Source organism: Mytilus galloprovincialis, chromosome 3 (assembly GCF_965363235.1).
Source record: "Mytilus galloprovincialis chromosome 3, xbMytGall1.hap1.1, whole genome shotgun sequence".
Taxonomy (NCBI): Eukaryota; Metazoa; Mollusca; class Bivalvia; order Mytilida; family Mytilidae; genus Mytilus; species Mytilus galloprovincialis.
The window spans coordinates 88,325,894-88,349,448 of NC_134840.1; the positions used below are offsets into that span (position 1 = coordinate 88,325,894).

Consider the following 23,555-nt stretch of genomic DNA (forward strand, 5'->3'; position numbering starts at 1 on the left):
ATATCAGCCTGGACCTAAAAATTGAGGTTTTTCAATGAAAGGGGGCCTTACATGAAGATGTAATATTTTCCAGCAATTTTAAATTTATGAAGCTTTTTTGTTATAAATAATCCTTGCATATGTATTGAATGTACTTTAAATGGAAAGAAAAGTCAAAAATAACATATCATATTAGTTTAAAAGGGTCTTAAGCCAAGTAAGACTGGGAAAAAATAAGGGTCAATTTAGGCCGTGCCACATATTTACATTTAAAAATGCATATTGAGGCTATAAGAAATAAAAAATTGTGTCTTTTTTATCATTTCTATACTCATGAGACATGATACAACAAATCTGAGCACAAAAAGGCTCTTGCAATTAACTTTTCTTACAGAGAGTATGGTCTGATACAAAGATTTTTGCCTTTTTAGTGAAATACTTGAATGCAATTTTAGTCTCAACAGGCTTATATTTAAACCCCTTGCTATCCTACAGAAGAAAAAAAAGATATTATGTGAGATGGAACAGGTACAATAGATATTGTAAAGAGCTTTGGATACAAATTTAGTGAGGTCTTAATTGTGGACTTCAAATTTTATGTACCAAGAACCCCACTTTTGACTTCATCCAAACAGGGCGTTAGACAAGGGTCATTTATACAACACATTTTGTACATATTCTCTGAGATAATCTTCTTTTCTGTAGATTCTGAGTTCATAAACAAGTAAAAGAACTAGATAAAGGCCTAGAAACACAAGTATTGACACATGAAAACATGTCAGATAGAAAGTCAGGATGCCATGTATGCATCAATATTGAAAAAGCCTTAAAATGCCTATTTTGACCATAAAATGCCAAAATTAGTCATTTTTGCAGAAATTCTATAAAATAAAAGTTTAAATCCTTTAGTTTCATGCTATTTGACAAATTGACACCACCAAATCATTTAGGGAAGTTGCCAAATTACAGATTCTATTTTTACAGACTTCACCTCTTAGGTCCGAGAACACAATTAATTCGTAGTGCATTTCTTTTAGAACATTAATGAAAATTAAAAAAATCCCACCTGCGCTTTCTCAATGAAATTCTTACAGTGTGTTGTACTACTTTTGGGACAAATTATATCAAAATTATAGAAAACTTCATCGCCTCAAACTCAAAATATGGACAATTTTGTGTTTAGGGTGTCTTGAAATCTTTTGACAGCTTCCGAAGTGCTAATTTTTAACCTTTTTCAGCTGGACCGAATCACTACTTTCCTTTAAAATTCTGGACCCAATTTTTTTTACAGTGTAATTTCATCCCCCTACTTGCAATTTGAGGCATTGAACATGGAGAAATAAATTTGGAAGGGGTATAAAAATTATTGGCAAGTAACCCACTGTTAACACTAGGGACTATATTCGTGAACAACGAAAATCAAGGGACGACAATTGTGGTCTCGGACCAGTCATGATACGTTTTTAGTTAATTTTGTTGCATTCTGTTATGAATTGTTGTATTTTAGCCATAACAGATACTTGTGATGGAAATTCAGATGACAGAAATCTATGAATTTAATTATTTTAATTCACAGTCCTCAAAATTTGATCGTTTGAAAATTTATTTTTCAGAAATGAAAAAAAAAGTTCTAGGGTCGGGGGTTTTAACTAGGGTCGGTTGGGTTACTGGAACCACACATATATTTTTATTTGGCCTAATAGGAAATTGACTTTTCTTTGTAACTCTTCTGTATACTATTTGTTCCTAAAATTAGTCATTATTTCCTAACCTTAGTTTTAATTTTAAAATGAGAAATGGAAGTAACATCTGCCAAAATAATTTGCATGGCCACTAGTAACACTGTTTTTCATCATAAAAGTGAATGTAGGGTTAGCAATGCATATAGCTGATCATTGATACTAGCTGATTTTTTTTATAGGGTTATAAAAGAAAACACTTTAAATTACAAGATCATCAATCAAAATTATTTTACAAATATAGATAACAGCCTGTTTTTTATATTAGTTAATTTGTTATTTTAGACTCGAGTGGGAATAAAAAGTGATATAAGGATGGCCACAGACTACATTAGAGTAATGCTCCTCAATGTTTCAAAATATATAAATCCTGCTCTTATTTTTGTTTGTTTCAAAAGGAGGATTTTATGATAAAACTCTTTATTCAGGGCTGAAAGAAATTCTGGTAATAAAAATGTCAAATATTCACCATTGTTTTCTAGAATATCTAGTATGTATAGGATTTAATTTAATTTTGTTGTTTCACAAATTTTGGGCTTTCTTATTGCTCTGTAATTAGAATTAATTATGTGCATATGGTTTATACCAATGTATTAATCTCATTTTATCAAGCATGATATTACTAGAAATAATTGCCTTATTGAATACAAAGGTTTGAATATATTCCAATATAAAATTGAGAAAGGAAATGGGGAATGTGTCAAAGCGACAACAACCCGACCATAGAGCAGACAACAGCCTTCTTCAGTGTCTTCAATATACATGTTACCTTAAATAATTGCATGCAGATTGGGAAGTTCAGACCTAACAGTGGTCATATTAAAACAATTAAAAGTTTTGATACTTTACAATTTATTCCCCTCTAAAATTCAAATTGACAGATGATCTTTTTTAGCTCACCTGGCCCAAAGGGCCAAGTGAGCTTTTCTCATCACTTGGCGTCCGTCGTCCGTCGTCGTCCGTCGTCGTCCTGCGTTAACTTTTACAAAAATCTTCTCCTCTGAAACTACTAGGCCAAATTTAACCAAACTTGGCCACAATCATCATTGGGGTATCTAGTTAAAAAAATGTGTCCGATGACCCGGCCAACCAACCAAGATGGCTGCCATGGCTAAAGATAGAACGTAGGGGTAAAATGCAGTTTTTGGCTTATAACTCAAAAACCAAAGCATTTAGAGCAAATCTGACAGGGTAATATTGTTCATCAGGTCAAGATCTATCTGCCCTGAAATTTTCAGATGAATCAGACATTTCGTTGTTGGGTTGCTGCCCCTGAATTGGTAATTTTAAGGAAATTTTGCTGTTTTTGGTTATTATCTTGAATACTATTATAGATAGAGATAAACTGTAAACAGCAATAATGTACATCAAAGTAAGAACTAAAAATAAGTCAGTATGACCAAAATAGTCAATTGACCCCCTAAGGAGTTATTGCCCTTCATAGTCAATTTTTAACAATTTTCTTAAAATTTGAAGATTTTCAATAACATTTTCCACAGAAAGTACTGTTATAGATAGAGATAATTGTAAGCAGCAAGAATGTTTAGTAAAGTAAGATCTACAAACACATCACCATCACCAAACCACAATTTTGTCATGAATCCATCTGTGTCCATTGTTTAATATTCACATAGACCAAGGTGAGCGACACAGGCTCTTTAGAGCCTCTAGTTAACCATTTTTCGTAAATCTTAGTAATCTTTTAGAAAAATCTTCTCCTCTGAAACTACTGTGCCAAATTTAACCAAACTTAGCCATAATCATCATTGGGGTATCTAGTTAAAAAAATGTGTCCAGTAACTCGGCCAACAAACCAAGATGGCCGCCATGGCTAAAAATAGAACATGGGGGTAAAATGCAGTTTTTGGCTTATAACTCAAAAACCAAAGCATTAAGAGCAAATCTGACAGGAAGTAAAATTGTTGATCAGGTCACGATCTATTTGCCCTGGAATTTTTAGATGAATTGGATAATCGGTTGTTAGGTTGCTGCCCCTGAATTGGTAATTTTGAGGAAATTTTGCTGATTTTTAGCTCACCTGGCCTAAAAGGCCAAGTGAGCTTTTCTCATCACTTGGCGTCCGGCGTCCGGCGTCCGGCGTCCGTCGTCCGTCGTCGTCGTTAACTTTTACAAAAATCTTCTCCTCTGAAACTACTGGTCCAAATTAAACCAAACTTGGCCACAATCATCATTGGGGTATCTAGTTTAAAAAATGTGTCCGATGACCCGGCCAACCATCCAAGATGGCCGCCATGGCTAAAAATAGAACATAGGGGTAAAATGCAGTTTTTGGCTTATAACTCAAAAACCAAAGCATTTAGAGCAAATCTGACATGGGGTAGAATTGTTAAACAGGTGAAGATCTATCTGCCCTGAAATTTTCAGATGAATCTGATAACCCGTTGTTGGGTTGCTGCCCCTGAATTAGTAATTTTTAGGAAATTTAGCTGTTTTTGGTTATTATCTTGAATATTATTATAGATAGAGATAAACAGTAAACAGCAATAATGTTCAGCAAAGTAAGATTTACAAATAAGTCAACATGACTGAAATGGTCAGTTGACCCCTTTAGGAGTTATTGCCCTTTATAGTCAATCTTTAACCATTTTTGTAAATCTTAGTAATATTTTACAAAAATCTTCTCCTCTGAAACTACTTGGCCAAATTAATCCAAACTTGGCCACAATCATCTTTTGGGTTAGTAGTTTGAAAAATGTGTCCGGTGACCCGGCCATCAAACCAAGATGGCCGCCATGGCTAAAAATAAAACATGGGGTAAAATGCAGTTTTTGGCTTATAACTCAAAACCCAAAGCATTTAGAGCAAATCTGACATGGGGTAAAATTGTTTATCAGGTCAAGATCTTTCTGCCCTGAAATTTTCAGATGAATCAGACAACCCGTTGTTGGGTTGCTGGCCCTGAATTAGTAGTTTTAAGGAAATTTTGCTCTTTTTGGTTATTATCTTGAATATTATTACAGATAGAGATAAACTATAAACAGCAATAATGTTCAGCAAAGTAAGATTTACAAATAAGTCAACATGACTGAAATGGTCAGTTGACCCCTTTAGGAGTTATTGCCCTTTATAGTCAATTTTTAACCATTTTTCTTAAATCTTAATCTTTTACAAAAATCTTCTCCTCTGAAACTACTTGGCCAATTTAATCCAAACTTGGCCACAATCATCTTTTGGGTTAGTAGTTTGAAAAATGTGTCAGGTGACCTGGCCATCCAACCAAGATGGCTGCAATGGCTAAAAATAGAACATGGGGTAAAATGTAGTTTTTGGCTTATAACTCAAAACCAAAAGCATTTAGAGCAAATCTGACATGGGGTAAAATTGTTTATCAGGTCAACATTTATCTGCTCTGAAATTTTTAGATGAATCGGACAACCCGTTGTTGGGTTGCTGACCCTGAATTGTTAGTTTTAAGGAACTTTTGCTGTTTTTGGTCATTATCTTGAATATTATTATTGATAGAGATAAACTGTAAACAACAATAATGTTCAGCAAAGTAAGATTTACAAATAAGTCAACATGACCGAAATGGTCAATTGACCCCCTTAGGAGTTATTGTTCTTTATAGTCAATTTTTAACAATTTTCATAAAATTTGTAAATTTTTACTAACATTTTCCACTGAAACTAATGGGCCAAGTTCATTATAGATAGAGATAATTTTAAGCAGCAAGAATGTTCAGTAAAGTAAGATGTACAAACACATCACCATCATCAAAACACAATTTTGTCATGAATCCATCTGCTTCCTTTAATATTCACATAGACCAAGGTGAGCGACACAGGCTCTTTAGAGCCTCTAGTTTGTTATTATCTTGAATATTATTATAGATAGAGATAAACTGTAAACAGCAATAATGTACAGCAAAGTAAGAACTAAAAATAAGTCAGTATGACCAAAGTAGTCAATTGACCCCCTAAGGAGTAATTGCCCTTCATAGTCAATTTTTAACAATTTTCTTAAAATTTGAAGATTTTCAATAACATTTTCCACAGAAAGTACTGTTATAGATAGAGATAATTGTAAGCAGCAAGAATGTTTAGTAAAGTAAGATCTACAAACACATCACCATCACCAAAACACAATTTTGTCATGAATCCATCTGTGTCCATTGTTTAATATTCACATAGACCAAGGTGAGCGACACAGGCTCTTTAGAGCCTCTAGTTTATTTATCAATATGCAACTAAAGTTAAAATATCATACATGTAAGACCATCACTGAGAATATAGATTCTTGAATATTGTTGCTTTGGTTTTGATAGACAAACCAATATACATTGCATTGTCAATTTAGAAACTAGGCTCTTTAGAGCCTCTAGTTTATTTATCAATATGCAACTAAAGTTAAAATATCATACATGTAAGACCATCACTGAGAATATAGATTCTTGAATATTGTTGCTTTGGTTTTGATAGACAAACCAATATACATTGCATTGTCAATTTAGAAACTATTGTGATGTTTTTAATAATGGGGAAAATGCAACAGTATCAGGTTTGAAAAAAACTGGCATTCATAATTTTAGATTGTACTTTTCGCTCAAGAAATTTTTGCAATTACATTTAGTACATTTACATGGATCTATTATTTTAACCAGTAATCAGTGATTCACAATAATAAATGCACACATTAATTTCTGAATTCTCAGAAGTTGAAATATAGAAACTTTGTTTTCCATTGGGTCCAATAGAAAAATCTTCTTGTCAGCTCAAACTGGGTGAATCCAAAGACTTGTGATCTCATGGAGCTTCAGACTTGAGATTTGTTATTTGGTTATTGCGAACCAGTATACCAACTCTAAGTACAAGAAGTTGTAGAAAATTTTATTGACAAATTATGAATCAGCTTTATGCCAGTATTGCTTCTAGGGTCAAATTACTTGTTTGAGATAATGCAGGGTCATTTTGACCTAAATCACCAAATAATAATCTTTAACAAGAACTTACAGTAAAAATGAATGTTATAATTGTAGTAACTTAACATTATACTTGAATTGATTTGTCTGCAAAACAGGATGTTAAATGTTATAATGTGATATTACCTGGGACCAAACAAATGTTACCACAAGGAGCATTAAGTGTAAGTGCTGAGCTTTTTATCAAGATTCTGTTTCTAAGAGTGTTTTTGAGATCTGATGCAGTTGCCTTCACTTGGAATATTTTGAATGATATATATTGCAGATTTTGGCATGTATATATATATACCAAATATTAATGCAGTAATATTTCTTCTAACTGATATCTATTGTTTACCTGCTAATAACTAATTTGCAATGTTGCACATTTGATGTAGATAATGTTGACACAAATTTATAAATTAGTTTTGCATTTAAGAGATTGATAAGCATTATATACTTTCATTGCTGTAGAAACATTTAATTCTGTTGAGGTAAAATTAGTCCATTCACCCTACAGCATCTTCTTGTTTGCTGATGATTTAAAATTTTGTACTTGTTGTATAAGGAAAATATTTATGAAAGTTTTCTAGGCTTCAATGAAAGAAAATGATCAGTTATGCTCCAGTTTACATGTTACCTAAATCAATTACATTCACCTTCTTTGAATTAGGGGGATAGTTTTTTCATTGGCAATTAAATCAAATCTCCTTATTTTTATATTGTCAGTCTTGTCAAGTCCTACATGTTTCAACTTATTAAAACTGAACTTGCCGCATTTTTGTGCCTGTCCCAGGTCAGGAGCTTCTGGCCTTTGTTAGTCTTGTATATTTTTTTTTTCCAACTGGTTCATATTGTTTAGAGTTTATTGAGAGTAATTTTCACTGAACTAATGCACATTTTTGTTTAGGGGCCAACTGAAGTTTGCCTCTGGTTAAGGGATTTTCTCATGTAGTGTTAAAGACCCATTGGTGGCCTTGTGCTGTTTTCTGCTCTTTGGTCAGGTTGTTGTCTCTTTGAAAGATTCCCTGTTTCCATTCTCAACTGTTATTTGAAATGATACCTGTAGCCTTATTTAGTCTTTGATATGTATGTTGGTAGGATGCTCCATTCCATTAAGTTTTCCTAGAGGCCTGCATCTTTTGTTAACCCTGTCCAGCCCTACCCTGTCACCAACTCCTCAAACATGGTTCATTATAGCTATATGAAACTTAGTTTTTAGTGGAGTTCGTGTTGTTTCTTAATTATTATTTATAACTGTTGATGTAAATGTCCTTTGGTTTTGTGAGTCTTTGTTTACTCCTTGGTTTTGATTGTTATTGTCTTAGTATATATATTGTAAGATCAAGTTCTTTGATTCCCCATATTTCAGTCGTTAGCATACTCAATAAAACCATGATGTGGGGATATATTAGCTGGATCATGTTAGTAGACAGTTCTAGTTTCTCTTGAGGAATATGTGATTGTTTTCATTGATAATCATATATATATAATTACATTAGATGCATGTTTCATTATAATACTTTATTCTGATTGGCTAACTGCACATCATTTGTTATTCCTTAAGCAATTGCATTACTCAATAAAACTTATCATTCATGATAACATGTGGTCCAACAATAAAGTGCACAGGTGAATTAAATAAAACAATTATAAAATTCGTGTTTTCATGATCATTGTTAAAAAAATGTAATTATAAGTATTGAATCTTTCTTTTTGTAACTTCATAGGGTTGTAAAAGCGTTAACCGTGCGCACATTTTTTAGAATGAAGCTCTTCCGCACTTCATACAAAATGTACTTCGGTCAATGCTTTTACACCCCAATGAAGTTACAAAAAGAAGCATTCAGTTTTTAAGTATAACATAAAATTCATTGAAGATAAATCCTCAACAAAATTATATGTTTTACAGTTAGTTGATGAATGATCATGACAGTGATTTTATATTTTAAAAGATTTTTATTATTTTTATTATTAGACAAATTATTAAAACAAGCATTTAGTTAAGTTTTCATTTGTTGAACAAATAATTACAACAGTGCTTTTAGATTTTGTTTTCATTAATTTTAATAGCAATATAGTTTGATTAATACCAGTAATAATTACAACAGTGCTTTTAGATTTTGTTTTCATTAATTTTAATAGCAATATAGTTTGATTAATACCAGTAATAATTACAACAGTGCTTTTAGATTTTGTTTTCATTATCTTTAGTAGCAATATAGTTTGATTAATATCAGTACTTATTCAACAGTGCTTTTAGATTTTGCCTTTTATGTTGTAGAATGCAAGACATAGGTTGCTAATCTTGTGGTGGTGGCAGAGTAAACTATTTGTATAAGACATCTGAAGGCACAGGACATGGATATGTAATATCTTGCATATGTTCTGCTTTAGTACTTGAAGCAAGGAAAGACTACTTTCAGCCCATCAGAATTTTAATTTTTCTGTCTGTTGTTGTTCTTGTTGGTCTGGCCTCATTTTCATGGTTCAGCATCTGTCTCAATTTCAGTTATAGGATATAGCTGTATTTGGTATATGGACTTCTTGCAGGTCTGCATGTTCACAAGTCTAGAGTTCTCTTGACCTTGGCCTCATTTGATTGATATGGAATTAAGGTTAAGTTTTCATGAAATTCTTTCACTGATGCATTTAGTTAACTATTTTTATGCCCCACCTACGATAGTAGAGGGGCATTATGTTTTCTGGTCTGTGCGTCCGTTCGTCCGTCCGTTCGTCCATCTGTCCCGCTTCAGGTTAAAGTTTTTGGTCAAGGTAGTTTTTGATGAAGTTGAAGTCCAATCAACTTCAAACTTTGTACACATGTTCCCTATGATATGATCTTTCTAATTTTAATGCCAAATTAGAGTTTTTATCCCAATGTCACGGTCCACTGAACATAGAAAATGAAAGTGCGAGTGGGGCATTCGTGTACTGAGGACACATTCTTGTTGTGGTATGAAATGATTATATGATGAGAATTTCTGTCTTGCAAAGTTCATCTGACCATGACCAATTGATGGTTCATTGGTGCTTTTAGATTTTGTATAAGACATCTGAATATATTTTTCTTCTTATATTTGTTTTTATTTTGCAGACAAATTAAGCAATTATAATGTACATTTGATGAATGAAATGATGTATTGTACATGTCCATCTGGCAGGTTTCATCTGAATGTACCTTGAATTGTATGGTTTATTGGGCAATGTTAAATGTTAGTGGTTTTGTTTGTTATGCCCCACCTACAATAGTAGAGGGGCATTATGTTTTCTTGTCTGTACCTCCGTTCGTTTGTTCGTCCGTTCGTTCGTCCCGCTTCAGGTTAAAGTTTTTGGTCGAGGTAGTTTTTGATGAAGTTGAAGTCCAATCAACTTGAAACTTAGTACACATGTTAACTATGATATGATCTTTCTAATTTTAATGCCAAATTAAAGTATTGACCCCAATTTCATGGTCCACTGAACAAAGAAGAAGATAGTGTGAAGCTGTTAAAGTTTTTGGTCAAGGTAGTTTTTGATGAAGTTGAAGTCCAATCAACTTGAAACTTAGTACACATGTTAACTATGATATGATCTTTCTAATTTTAATGCCAAATTAAAGTATTGACCCCAATTTCACGGTCCAGTGAACATGTAAAATGATAGTGCGAGTGGGGCATCCATGTACTATGGACACATTCTTGTTTTTAGTATATTTTAAGTACATGTTTACTATATTTTGTGTATGGAATGAATGTAAGTTGAACCATATGTCCATTTTGGAGGATTTATTTGACCTTGACATAATTTTTGTTTTCATTGGTTCTCATTGTTAGGTCCTTTTCTGAGATACTATATGCAATAGTTCAACTGTGTTTGGTGTTTAGAATGATGTATGTAATAGTGTGCTGCATTTTCTTACTTAGCTTACAATTTATAAAACCCTTATTTTACTGATTCTGCACATATAATGTAAACAATAGGATACTGCATTAGAAAAAAAATATTTCATTGATTTTGGAGCTTTCGTATTGTTTCCATGTTTTAAACTTGGTGATTTAGTCAGTTTAAGGGGAATCACTATTGGTAAGTAAATGATAATTGGTATGCAGTTGTATAATTAGCATGGTACCTCTCATTTCGATGGAGATTATTATAATCCATTGACTTTTGTTAAGTATATATGTTAAAGTGTTACCATTTAAATTTCAGTAATTGCAATATACTGTCAACATATCTTTGTTTTTCCTGTTCCAAATTAGTGGTTATCCTGTTGGTAGCTGCACTCTCCAACTTTTTCATTATGTGTTATAGTTTGGAGGGATATGGTCTAGGTAGGCAAAAAGAAAGGTTTGTGCACACTTAGAACTGTTTAACCCCACAACATTGTGTGTTTTACCTAGATTGGCTATTTTGACTTTTTGCATTGTTATTAGTTTTTGTTTGAAACTCTATTTTTCTTATGAGTTTGTGGTTGATGTGTTCTATTTTATTGTCCAGTGATATGATTGGAGGTTCCTGTTATCTTTGTTATATTTCATTGATATTTGGAAAGTAATATTAAATATTAAAACTGAGACGTAAATATTTATCCTACAATAGGCCATTGAAAAAAAAATATTATTATAGTATCCATCAGAGCTTTTTATGCATTTTGAAAAATTGTTCATATTATCTACACCTATTACTACTTGGAGAACAAATTCAATTTCTCTTTCCAATACAAACACAGATGTTTTACAAAGTAAAATAAACCACTATTACCAACAAGTAGGAAACTTTCCATTTAAATGGAATACTAAGAAGAACAATAATGTATTTTTGCGAAAACAATTTAAATTAATTTGCTAAGAATTTGATTTTCGGGAACTATTTTTTTAACACCGCAACTTATATTGCATTTGCCTTGTCAGGCCCTCCATCTGACCCACCTTAATTTTGTCACATTTTCCCTCAGTTCTGCCTATGAGAATGATTCATAGTTGGTCTGTATCTTGACATTGAAGGCAGAGGCGGATTTAGGAGGGGGCAGGGGGCCGCCCCCCCCTTTTTCAGAAAAAAATTTGGTTGCTTATATAGGGATTCACTGAAGCGTGAAGCGACTGGGCTCCCTCTAAGGCAGCCAGTGGGCCCCCACTTATTAAAATTTTTGGATCCGCCACTGGAAGTTGATGTGTAAGCACTTTTCAGATCAGTCAGACACCTACTTCCAGTTTGTAGATACTTTTTAGTTTTTAATATCTTGAATTTAGTTGAATGAGCATCAAAACATTTCTTGAGTACTTAGAACAGAATGACTTCATAGTATGTCAGCAGCTTGACAGAGTTCTAAGTTTGAATTACCAACTTGGTAGATACCTCAAGTAGCACAATAACTTGTGCATTCTTGTTGTGCTTGATGTTGATTGTTGAGTATTGTATTTAAGGTAAGAAGATCATACTGTTTGTTTATATATATCTCTGTTGTATTATCATTGCCTAGTAAGAACAGTGGAAGGTAACATGGAGTAACTTCAGTAAGACATTATTCATTTGCACATAACATAACAATATCAATATCTAGAGGTCACATGGTCTTCTCTCCCGGACAAGTGCTCTCGCGCAATAGAAAGTTTTGATTATCCCATACTTTAAACACATATACATATATATTTTTTGTAGTATATACCTTAAACTTTAAACATGAAATCTGCAGAAATACATCTAGAGCCAACAACAAAGTCTCAATTGACAAAACATGAATAAACAGCAATTTATTTGTCTTTTGAATTTTTTGAATTTCTGTAGGTATTAAAATTGAGAATGGAAACGGGGAATGTGTCAAAGAGACAACAACCCGACCATAGAAAAAAACAACAGCAGAAGGTCACCAACAGGTCTTCAAATGTAGCGAGAAATTCCCACACCCGGAGGCGTCCTTCAACTGGCCCCTAAACAAATATATACTAGTTCAGTGATAATGAACACCATACTAATTTCCAAATTGTACACAAGAAACTAAAATTAAAATAATACAAGACTAACAAAGGCTAGAGGCTCCTGACTTAGGACAGGCACAAAAATGCGGCGGGGTTAAACATGTTTGTGAGATCTCAACCCTCCCCCTATACCTCTAGCCAATGTAGAAAAGTAAAAGCATAACAATACGCACATTAAAATTCAGTTCAAGAGAAGTCCGAGTCTGTTGTCAGAAGATGTAACCAAAGAAAATAAACAAAATGACAATAATACATAAATAACAACAGACTACTAGCAGTTAACTGACATGCCAGCTCCAGACTTCAATTAAACTGACTGAAAGATTATGATTTCATCATATGAACATCAGGCACAATCCTTCCCGTTAGGGGTTTAGTATCATACCATCATAACATATATGAGAAGAACATAACCCGTGTCATGCCAACAACTGGTTTTTGAATAAATGTGTTTAGTTCCGATGCAAAGACCCTATAAGTGAATCAATATTAACGCCAAAATATGCAATCTTTAATGACCTGACAACAGTATCGTAACTATATCCCTTCTTAATAAGTCTATTCAAAGGTTTTGTTAGTTTTTGAGGTGAATACCTTTGTGCTTTATAAAGAATATTTCCATAAAATATTGGATGTGAAATACCTGAACGTATAAGAAGTCTGCATGTTGAGCTACATTTACGAATGATGTCCTTATACCGATGATAAAATTTAGTAAATGTTTTGACTAGTTTGTGATATCGAAAACCCTGGTGTAATAATTTTTCATTTGTACAAATTGAACCAAAATTTGGTATTTGTAAAATGGTCAAATTGTACATTTGACCATTTTACAGAAAGTTTGACTTCCCTTAGAATTTTTACTTCGTAAGCTTACTGAAAAAGATTTAACCTCAAGTGATTAAAATTTTTATTTTGTATGATCATCAGTCTCATCCTCATGGAGGCATAGGTGGAGGAATGCAACGCACTCACATGCCAAGTGCGGCAAGTGCACCTCCTCCTCAGGTATTATGTGTGATCCCGAATAATCCATTAAACATTGGTATTTTTTATTAAATGTATTCCAAATTTTTGTAAGAGAAACAGGATTATATGCAATATTTTTCATTTGTTTTCTGTTGTGGGTTAAAAGTTATGTATTATTTTTAACTCAGCTGGCTCTAATCACTTTGACCATTTGGTTCTGTAAAATTATTAAATTGACAGCCTGTATAGGAGAAGTGAAAGAGCAAATAATCTAATAGCATATACATCTTGTTCAAAGTCTCATTTCTCTATCAGAAAAATAATTAGGAATATATAATTTAAATATTGCATATGATATCTGGAAGTTAGATTTTCAGTTGTCTATTTTTTTCTTTCTGTGATTTCTTTTCTGTTTTTAGTTCATTGTATAATTATCAAATTATTTTAAATAAACATGTGTGGTAATAAGATTAATGACAGCATGTAGTTTATTGATTTGAGTTTGTTCCATTATTTTACTCCCATCAGTGATGTTGGTCTTATGTGTTTCTATGTTCCACAGGAACACTGAAGAATTGGTCACAATTTTGAAGAAATACTGTGGAAAATTATTTTATTGTCAATCTATGATTTCAGTATGACTACTTGAGACTGAATTATAAGCTACTTTTACCTTATTATGTCTGTTTTGTTCATGCATCTTTGTAAATATAATGAAATTTGATGTGGCTGTCATACAAGTGAGAGGTTTGGCCCTATATGGCTATAATACCTGGTTCAATGCACCATTTTCTACATTTGAAAATGCCTGTACCAAGTCAGGAATATGACAGTCGTTGTCCATTTGTTTGATGTGTTTTATCATTTGATTGTGCCATTTGATTGGGACTTTCCATTTTGAATTTTCTTCGGAATTCAGTATTTTTTGAGGGATTTTGACTTCAAAGCCATTTGAAATTTTAGATTTTCTTATGCGGTGATCACAAATCATTTTATCAAATGTATATTTATACATGTTAAGTTTTTCAAATTTATAAGTTTTGCTGCAACAAGGTATTTTTAATTTTCATATAAAATTAAGAAGATGTGGTATGTTTGCAAATGAGACCAAGTTTCATAAAATGTATATCTCTGACTTTAAATTTGAAAGAAACTTTTACATTCAATTCTCTTTTCTATTTATACAGTAGTTTTGAGATTGAAATTGTAGAAATATGACCCATGGATATGATTAGTTTTGTTTCAAATGCCATATTTAAACAATTAAAAGGGGTTAAGGAGTAAATGTATTTTGCATGAGCATGATCTATGACATGATGCTGGTTAGCAATAGCTGAAGTGCAAAATGTCTTAAATTTAGTTGTTTGTATTACTTCCATCCACTCCATTATGTGTTTACATTGGTTTTTGAATTCATTCATACTTGATGTGTTTTCTAGATATTAGTAAGTGATGATAACTTCCCTCTTGTCATTTAATGTTCTAAGATGTTTTATATGACCTTTGTTTGAGTAAATTCATAAAAGAAAACAAAGTTTGTCAAATTATTCTGCAAAGTAAGCAGAAGTTATATGATTAATGAGTTCACAGTCTATTTTTGGAATGGCAAAGAATGCAATCCAAGATGTCAGTTCATAATAAATAAACGGAGAAAATATTTTGAGTATACAGCTTTGTCCCTATCTAGATAATGTTTATACTGGTATATTGGAATGCAGTACTTGATAAAGTAGTTACTAATGTTATTAATAGTTTATTTTTTTGCATCGATATAGGAGCAATATAGACCTAGTCAGAGGAGGACAGTAAGTGAATGAATTGAGTGTTGCAGTGCAGTGACTTGCATGTCCTTTGACTGTGTGTTTATCGCAGAAAGTAAAACTATTGTGAACATTATAGTTTCATAATCTCTGCTATCAGATAATAAATAAGGATTATACACTTTCACTGGAATATGTTATGTTCGTCATTACGAAGTTATTATTATATGGAATACTACAAACAAAACATAATAATGGTTCAGTAATACTGCTGGTAGAATTATCAAAAAACAAAACTATCAGTAGTATTACTTAACCATTGTTTTAAAAGTGAAAAACAAACCCAAATTAAATGTTTAAAAAAAAAAGAAAAACACCACCAAAGTGATTTTTTTTTATTCCTGTAGAACAAAGCAACAGTATGTATTCCTTAACATGATTGGGTTTTAAACTTGTGTTTAAATGAAGTGAAATATAAAGTCTTCATGTCTGTCAGACAGAGTGCACCTGACCTTCACCTGATTTCATGGATCAGTGATCAAGGTTAAGTTTATGTGGTCAAGGCCGTATCTTAAATGCTATATATGTCATATGTATGGAATGTTTGTAACATGAACATGTCTGACTGGCAGTTTTCATCTGACCTTGACCTCATTTTTATGGTGCATTGGTCAATGTTATCATTTTCTAATTTGGTCTAATTGTCAGATACTCTAAGCAATATGTCAACTATATTTGGTGTTTAGAATGATTGTACAGGTATATGTTCGTCTGGCAGACTTCATCTGACCATGACTTAGTTTTCATGGTTTATTGGTCGATGTTTATTTTTTTTAATTAGTTCTGTATCTCTGATGTATAAGCTATAGATTAACTTAATTTGGTGTATTGTAAGGTTTACATGTTTTTATGGCAAGGTTCATCTTACTTGATTTACCTTGATCATTTATATTTTTTTAATTTGAAACTAGTAAATTCTTTATATTACTCACTATCAACATAAATTCAATCATGATGAGCAAAGCAGGCAAGACATTCAGTGTGTGCACTCATGCTTATAGAATTTGAGATTACATATATAACATAGTCCAGACTTATAAGTGTTTAATCCTTAATTAATTATTTTGTAGCAGAGTGTTCATAGGTGTTTCAAGAAGTCTTTTTTTCTAATAACTACATTAAATATTTGTAGTTAAATTAGCATGTGTGATATAAACATGTCTCTTGCATTTACAACTTAGTCCCTAATCTGTGTACTAAAATATGTTTCTATTCCTCTGTTTCAATCTATAGAAGAAGAAATCATATATCGTGAGAGCTAGAATGAAATATTCAAACAGTAATTTCTGCTACAATGTATTAGAATTCTTGTGTATTGTATTTGTATTTGTGTATTCAGTAATAATGAACTGTATGTATTATTGTATTTGTTGATCAACACATATCAGACATGTCAGAGACCGTTCATTTTCGACTTATGAATATCACTTTGGCTATCTTCCACCTTCTTGTTTTATGTTGTTGAGTTCCTTAATTGGATTTCAGCAAATCCTGCATACAAACAGACTGATCAGGATTTAAACTTTGAGTTCAAATTAATACACTATACATGCAATTGCATATTTTGCAAGAAAAAAAGAAAAGTCAATTATTAAGTAAAAAAGTTCTGTAATTAAATTTTAAATATGCCTACTTGGGATTGCTGGTTCCTTATGTAAATAACACTAAATGGACTCTTTGGCCTATCTTTCATTGAAAAGAAATATGAAGGAAGATTTAATTTGTTTAAGTTTGGTCTGGAAAATAGATAAAACAAAATTACTTAGTTGTGTTAATTTATTTGTTTCCAACTTCTATGGCTCAAAGGGTCATCATTTGTGAGCTTTTGTCATCACTATTGGTTATCAGCAATTTTTTAAAAGTTTATTGCCCTTGAATGACAATTTTTATTTACATTTTGGCATTTTATCTTGGAAACTATAGTTAGTAGACAGAAACTTTAAACAACAGCATGCAAGATCTTCAAAGATACCAGGATGCTCAAACTTTCAATCAACACCTTATTGAAACAGTCCTGATTTTTTTTTTAACCAATGTATGGTTTATATAAGATTTTGTATGATTGCTTAACTATCCACTAAAGACCAAATAAAAAAGATGTAAGCAATTATAGGTCAACAATGAGAAGAAAAACATCCCTTATACTATTAAATTTTGAAAGACCACACACGACATGTACAGAATATGCAACTTTTCAAATGAGAAAACCAATGGCTGATTTATGTACAAAATATTATAAAAAAAAGTATGATAGACAACAAACCAATGACAACCACTGAAAACAGCTAACAGTTAAACATGTTTTCAAGAGTCCAGCTCTCCCCTAGCCTGGAACAGCACAAAATGAAAAGAAACTGTAAAAATTAAACAGTGACTTTTCAAATTGACATAAAGCAAATAAACGGCTAACAAAAAGACTTATATGAAAAATAAACAGCAGGGCAAGGTGGTGCTTGGAATATTTTGTAAATAATTTAGTATCCCAATTTTTACATAAGCATCAAAGTATATCTTATGTCCTGTTGAACATATCAGGATCCAACTAACCTTTAATTTCAGAAGTATTCAAGTGAATGCGGTATCTTTTTTTAAAACAACTTTTGAACAAATGCCTCTAGTATGGCTCATAAAGAAGTTTACTAAATTTACTGTAGGAAGTTTTATTTTGTTACATGTTTTTTTTTACTGGGATTACTGTATGATAAGTATAGATAGTAAATAGAAAAATACTAGGCAAAGCATCTCTTTTGTAACCATGTAACAACTCAGTTCCAACTTGTTTGCAATGATCCTTCAATGTCATTAATATGAAGAATTGCAGTAGGTGACAGATTCAGGCTCCTATTAGCCCATAAGATATATATTTTTGAGATTATGATTTTGAAGTTTCTACAGGTGCATAGATTAGTAACAAAAAAACTTGTTCAATTTGTTATTAAGAAACGTGGTATGACAGTACAAACAAAAAATGGAAGAATTTTTTCATACTTTGTCAAAAGGTTAACTTATTAATAGAATTTTGAAATAAATATGAAAGAATAGATAGCTTTTATCAGTCAGGATCCTACTTCGTCAAAATTATCTCCCCATTACGCCAGTTCATTTTCACAATCGTAAAAATGGAAGCCATTGTAGCGATGACGCGCTACCAATTTTGCTCTTGGAAACCGATAAATTTATCCACATTGCACCAATACGATCCTTATATGTCAGTTATATTTTAAAAGACAAATGTATCAACTAGCTAATGAGCATCAGTTAATGATATTGTCTGCATTGATTCAACTTAAAACTATTGTCTGATCGGTTGTTAGGTGGAATTTTCGAAAAATCATAAACATTTAAAAAAAATCTAATTAAATATTTCGTGGAAGGGCAGACTAGATTTTTTTAGTGGTTGAAGACTATAAACCCTAGTTATCACACACAAAAAATTAGAATTTTTCGAAGATATGCATTTTCATCATCCAACTTGTAAGACTGTCGTCAAGTACTTTCAGTAAAAAAATAGCTATTCGAACACACCTTCCTGTTTTTGTGACTCATTAGATAGGTATTTCACTTGACCCATATATTTCATCTTTTAGTACTGTTATTTTTTTGTGTTATAAAGTCAACAAGTAGCTTTTATATATAAAAATGATAGAATCTGAAGCGAGACGATGTATGAAATATTCTTACTTTGAACGATATCAAGACAAAATACTCAACTCAAACACGCCCTAACATAAAAAGGTGCACTCGATTTTCTCTTTTCGATACAATTGTTACCTATGTTTTGGAATTTTTTCTTCAGTCACATAATGGAAGGGCAGACACGAAAATTACTGAACTAATAGATTGATATCTTTTCCGTCCATGGTAATTTTTTCAAAAAAATCGGAGGTTATGCATTTTTGTCATCCAACTTGAAAGATACCCATGTCGTCGACTTGATATCTAATTGTTCTGCTTAACTATGTACTAGATAAATTGAAAACTTATGCAAATGGTGTTTTTAAAATAAAACACCTCGTAATTGAGAAGAAAATTGCAGTTTTGTTTGTTTCTATTAACTTTTTAAAAATTTGTCACTATAGTAAACAATACAGTAAACATTTATCGCCTTCTCTAATAGAGAGCTTCGATTCTTTTGTTCTATTTCAACCTGGTTTCCGACTGTTATAAAATGTTTCAGAATATCATAAGTAAAAATGGATTCACATAATGTTATTTCCTGTCATTAAAATAAACAATTATCTGATTGTACATGTTAAACACGTGCTCAAAACCCATGCTTTTTTGTCGAGCCTGCAACTTTTGTTGCAGAAAGCTCGACATAGGGATAGTGATCCGGCGGTGGCTACGGCGGCGGCGTTAGCTCACTTCTTAAAAGCTTTATATTTTAAAAGGTGGAAGACCTGGATGCTTCATACTTTGTATATAGATGCTTCATGTTACGAAGTTTCCGTCAGTCACATGTCCAATGTCCTTGACCTCATTTTCATGGTTCAGTGACCACTTGAAAAAAAAGTTCAAATTTTTTGTAATGTTGAATTCTCTCTTATTATAAGTAATAGGATAACTATATTTGATATGTGCGTACCTTGCAAGGTCCTCGTGTCTGTCAGACAATTTTCACTTGACCTCGACCTCATTTCATGGATCAGTGAACAAGGTTAAGTTTTGGTGGTCAAGTCCATATCTCAGATACTATAAGCAATAGGGCTAGTATATTCGGTGTATGGAAGGACTGTAAGGTGTACATGTCCAACTGGCAGGTGTCATCTGACCTTGACCTCATTTTCATGGTTCAGTGGTTATAGTTAAATTTTTGTGTTTTGGTCTGTTTTTCTCATACCATATGCAATAGGTCTACTATATTTGTTGTATGGAATGATTGTTAAGTGTACATGTCTAGCGGGCAGATGTCATGTGACCTTGACCTCATTTTCATGGTTCAGTGGTCAAAGTTAAGTTTTTGAGTTTTGGTCTTTTTATCTAATGCTATATATGCCATAGGTCAACTATATTTGGTGTATGGAAATATTTTATGATCTTTATGTCAGTCGAGCAGGTTTTATTTAACCATGACCTCATTTTCACGGTTCATTGCACAGTGTTAAGTTTTTGTGTTTTGGTCTATTTTTCTTAAACTATAAGTAATGTGTCAACTATATATGTTGTATAGAAGCATTGTTAGCTGTACCTGTCTGCCTGGCATGGTTCATCTGACCTGGACCTCTTTTTCAAGGTTCATTGGTCTTTGTTTAGTTATCTTGGTTAATGTTAAGTTTATGTGACAGTTGCAATAAAGCTTAGCTTTATACTTAGGACTATCAACATAATATCAATGATTAGTATAGAAGGCGAGACATTTCAGCGTGTGCACTCTTGTGTTATTTGTTTACTATAAGGTGACAATCGGTAAACTTCGGCTTCAAAACACAGCATTTAATGAGCAGCCATATTAGTTAAATCATAACAGACAGAGAGAAAAAAAAAATGACGATTATACGATATATTTGCGTAAAAAATGATAAAATCGTGCACAGACGACTAAGTTTATGATATATACATGCATTGATTTAAGAACTGGATAAACATTATTTTTCACCACTCACTGGTTTCATAAGACTTTAACATAAAATAGACAAATTTTGTAAAAAAAAATTATTATTGGGTGCATCTAATATAAAAAGGCTGACCTATTTGAAAATCTAGATCTATTGTCATCTGCTATTTAAAAATCCAAGATGGCAGAAGACTCTCATACTGCCTTAAGTGACTTGTTTAGGACTTATTATTTTAGCAAGTCATGATTTGCATGTTGTATGCTGTGCAAGTTGCCTGCATTAGGTACAATCCAGAGTTTTGTTGAATAGATAACTTTTTATGAATTTTGTTGAATAGAGAAGTTTTAAAAAATGTTGTTGAATAGAGAAGTTAATTACAAATTTTGCATTTAAATAACTGATAACTTTAGTCATTTTTATTTTCACCTGTTACTTTTAGTACAGTATGAACTTATAGTCTCTTGTAATCAAAAGTGATTCAAATTGCATGAATTTAGAAAAAAGCTAAATCTCAACTTGTAGTTGAATGAAACATTAAATTTCTATAGCATACTTCATCAGAGTGGTAATTTCTGAACTGAGTTTATTAATATCTCAGTTAGATTTTATTTTTAGCATTTTGTTATAAATTGCCCTGAGTCCAGTTTCAATGAAGATTTCATTTATTTTTTGTAACAGGAGGAAAAGCCTCCAACAGAAGAAGAAGTAGAACAAGAGGATGCTTTAAAGAGAAGTTTCAAAAGAGTTTCAGGAGATGATATGGAAATTGATGCATTTGAGCTAAGGGACATTCTAAATGCAGTGTTTAAAAAAGGTGGGTACATTAATGATTAAGATGCTATTTGACAGGGACATGATTATAATGTCAATTAAAGGAAGGAAAATTGATTTTGATATTAAATGCTGAATATCTTATTTAAAGGGATTCATAAAATGATAGCTTATTGTACACTAATTTCTAAACAAGGGAGATACATTGTTACTTGCAGTTTAATATATGACACTTCCGGTTTTATTTGATAGTTTACTTGATGCTGATTCCAAAAATATATTGATCAATATACTTTTACATAAAATAAGTACAAAAAAAAGCTACTTCCGGTTTACACCAGGTCACTTCTGGTTGGCTTTTCCATGGTCTAGTGGCTTATAATGTATTGCAAAAAGTCCCATGGCTTTATCATGTATACATATGAGGTAAAAGTAGAAGTCAAAATCTTGAACACCAAATTTACCTATGACCTTGAATTCAATTCCAGGTCATAAACTAAGGGCTTCAAATCAAAAGACCTTAGGTCAAAATTATATAAAGTTAATGAGTTATATCTCCATATGCCTAATTTTTGATAAAGGAGGGGAGAAAACTCCAATTTAATGTTAGTGTACCCTTTAAACCAAAACTTATGTGTTATGACATGTCGCAACTTACATTTCTGAAAAATATGTTGTTGATATCTTACACGGTTTTTGAAAATAAGCCAAAATCAAAATTTGAAATATGATAAAATTGAGAATGGAAATGGGAAATGTGCCAAAGAGACAACAACCCGACCATAGAAAAAAAACAACAGCAGAAGGTCACCAACAGGTCTTCAATGTAGCGAGAAATTCCCGCACCCGGAGGCGTCCTTCAACTGGCCCCTAAACAAATATATACTAGTTCAGTGATAATGAACGCCATACTAATTTCCAAATTGTACACAAGAAACTAAAATTAAAATATTACAAGACTAACAAAGGCCAGAGGCTCCTGACTTGGGACAGGCACAAAAATGTGGCGGGGTTAAACATGTTTGTGAGATCTCAACCCTCCCCCTATACCTCTAGCCAATGTAGAAAAGTAAACGCATAACAATACGCACATTAAAATTCAGTTCAAGAGAAGTCCGAGTCCGAGCATGACCTCTAACCTTGACATAATTTTCTTATTTTTGGATCAAGGACCTCAAATCTAAAAATGTTAGGTCTCTATCACTTATGGTTTACAAGATAGAAATGCATATCACTTATATCAAAGGCATAAGGGGAAATAACTCTTATATGGAGTTTTCATATTGCTTCGGTCAAATTAGAACAAATCATGAGAAGAATATAACGAGCAATTTTTATACGACTATATATTGGTATCACGTCGTTGTCGTCAGCGTCGTCCAAAGACGGATGGTTTCCGGATAATAACTTTAGTATAAATAAATAGAAATCAATAAAAAATTTTACACAATGTTTATAACCACAAAAGGAAGCTTGGGATTGATTATGGGGGTTATGGTCCCTAAGGTTTAGGAATTGGGGGCCCAAAACAAGCATTTGTCTAGTGTCAGGACAACTTTAGTATAAGTAAATAGAAATCAATAAAATTTTAACATGTTTATAACCACAAAAGGAAGCTTGGGATTGATTATGGGGGTTATGGTCCCTAAGGTTTAGGAATTAGGGACCCAAAACAAGCATTTATCTTGTGTCAGGACAACTTTAGTATAAGTAAATAGAAATCAATAAAATTTTAACACAATGTTTATAACCACAAAAGGAAGCTTGTGATTGATTTTGGGGGTTATGGTCCCTAAGGTTTAGGAATTAGGGGCCCAAAGGCTTATATATACAAGTCAATGCTATAT

At 32.3% G+C, this 23,555-nt stretch overlaps 1 protein-coding gene across 7 annotated transcripts in view; it reads left to right on the plus strand.

Annotated features, from left to right (window-relative positions):
• Positions 1 to 23,555, plus strand: part of LOC143069298 (calpain-9-like) — a 128,958-nt gene that overhangs the window by 80,581 nt on the left and 24,822 nt on the right. For 2 of the 7 annotated variants that reach the window (XM_076243862.1, XM_076243861.1), the window contains 4 exons: positions 6,756 to 6,821; positions 13,524 to 13,601; positions 15,338 to 15,367; positions 21,616 to 21,751. In XM_076243862.1, coding sequence (XP_076099977.1) covers positions 6,756 to 6,821; positions 13,524 to 13,601; positions 15,338 to 15,367; positions 21,616 to 21,751 — 310 coding nt within the window. The remainder of the gene's footprint in view (positions 1 to 6,755; positions 6,822 to 13,523; positions 13,602 to 15,337; positions 15,368 to 21,615; positions 21,752 to 23,555) is intronic. The other 5 variants (XM_076243864.1, XM_076243863.1, XM_076243865.1 and 2 more) reach the window with 5 other exon arrangements.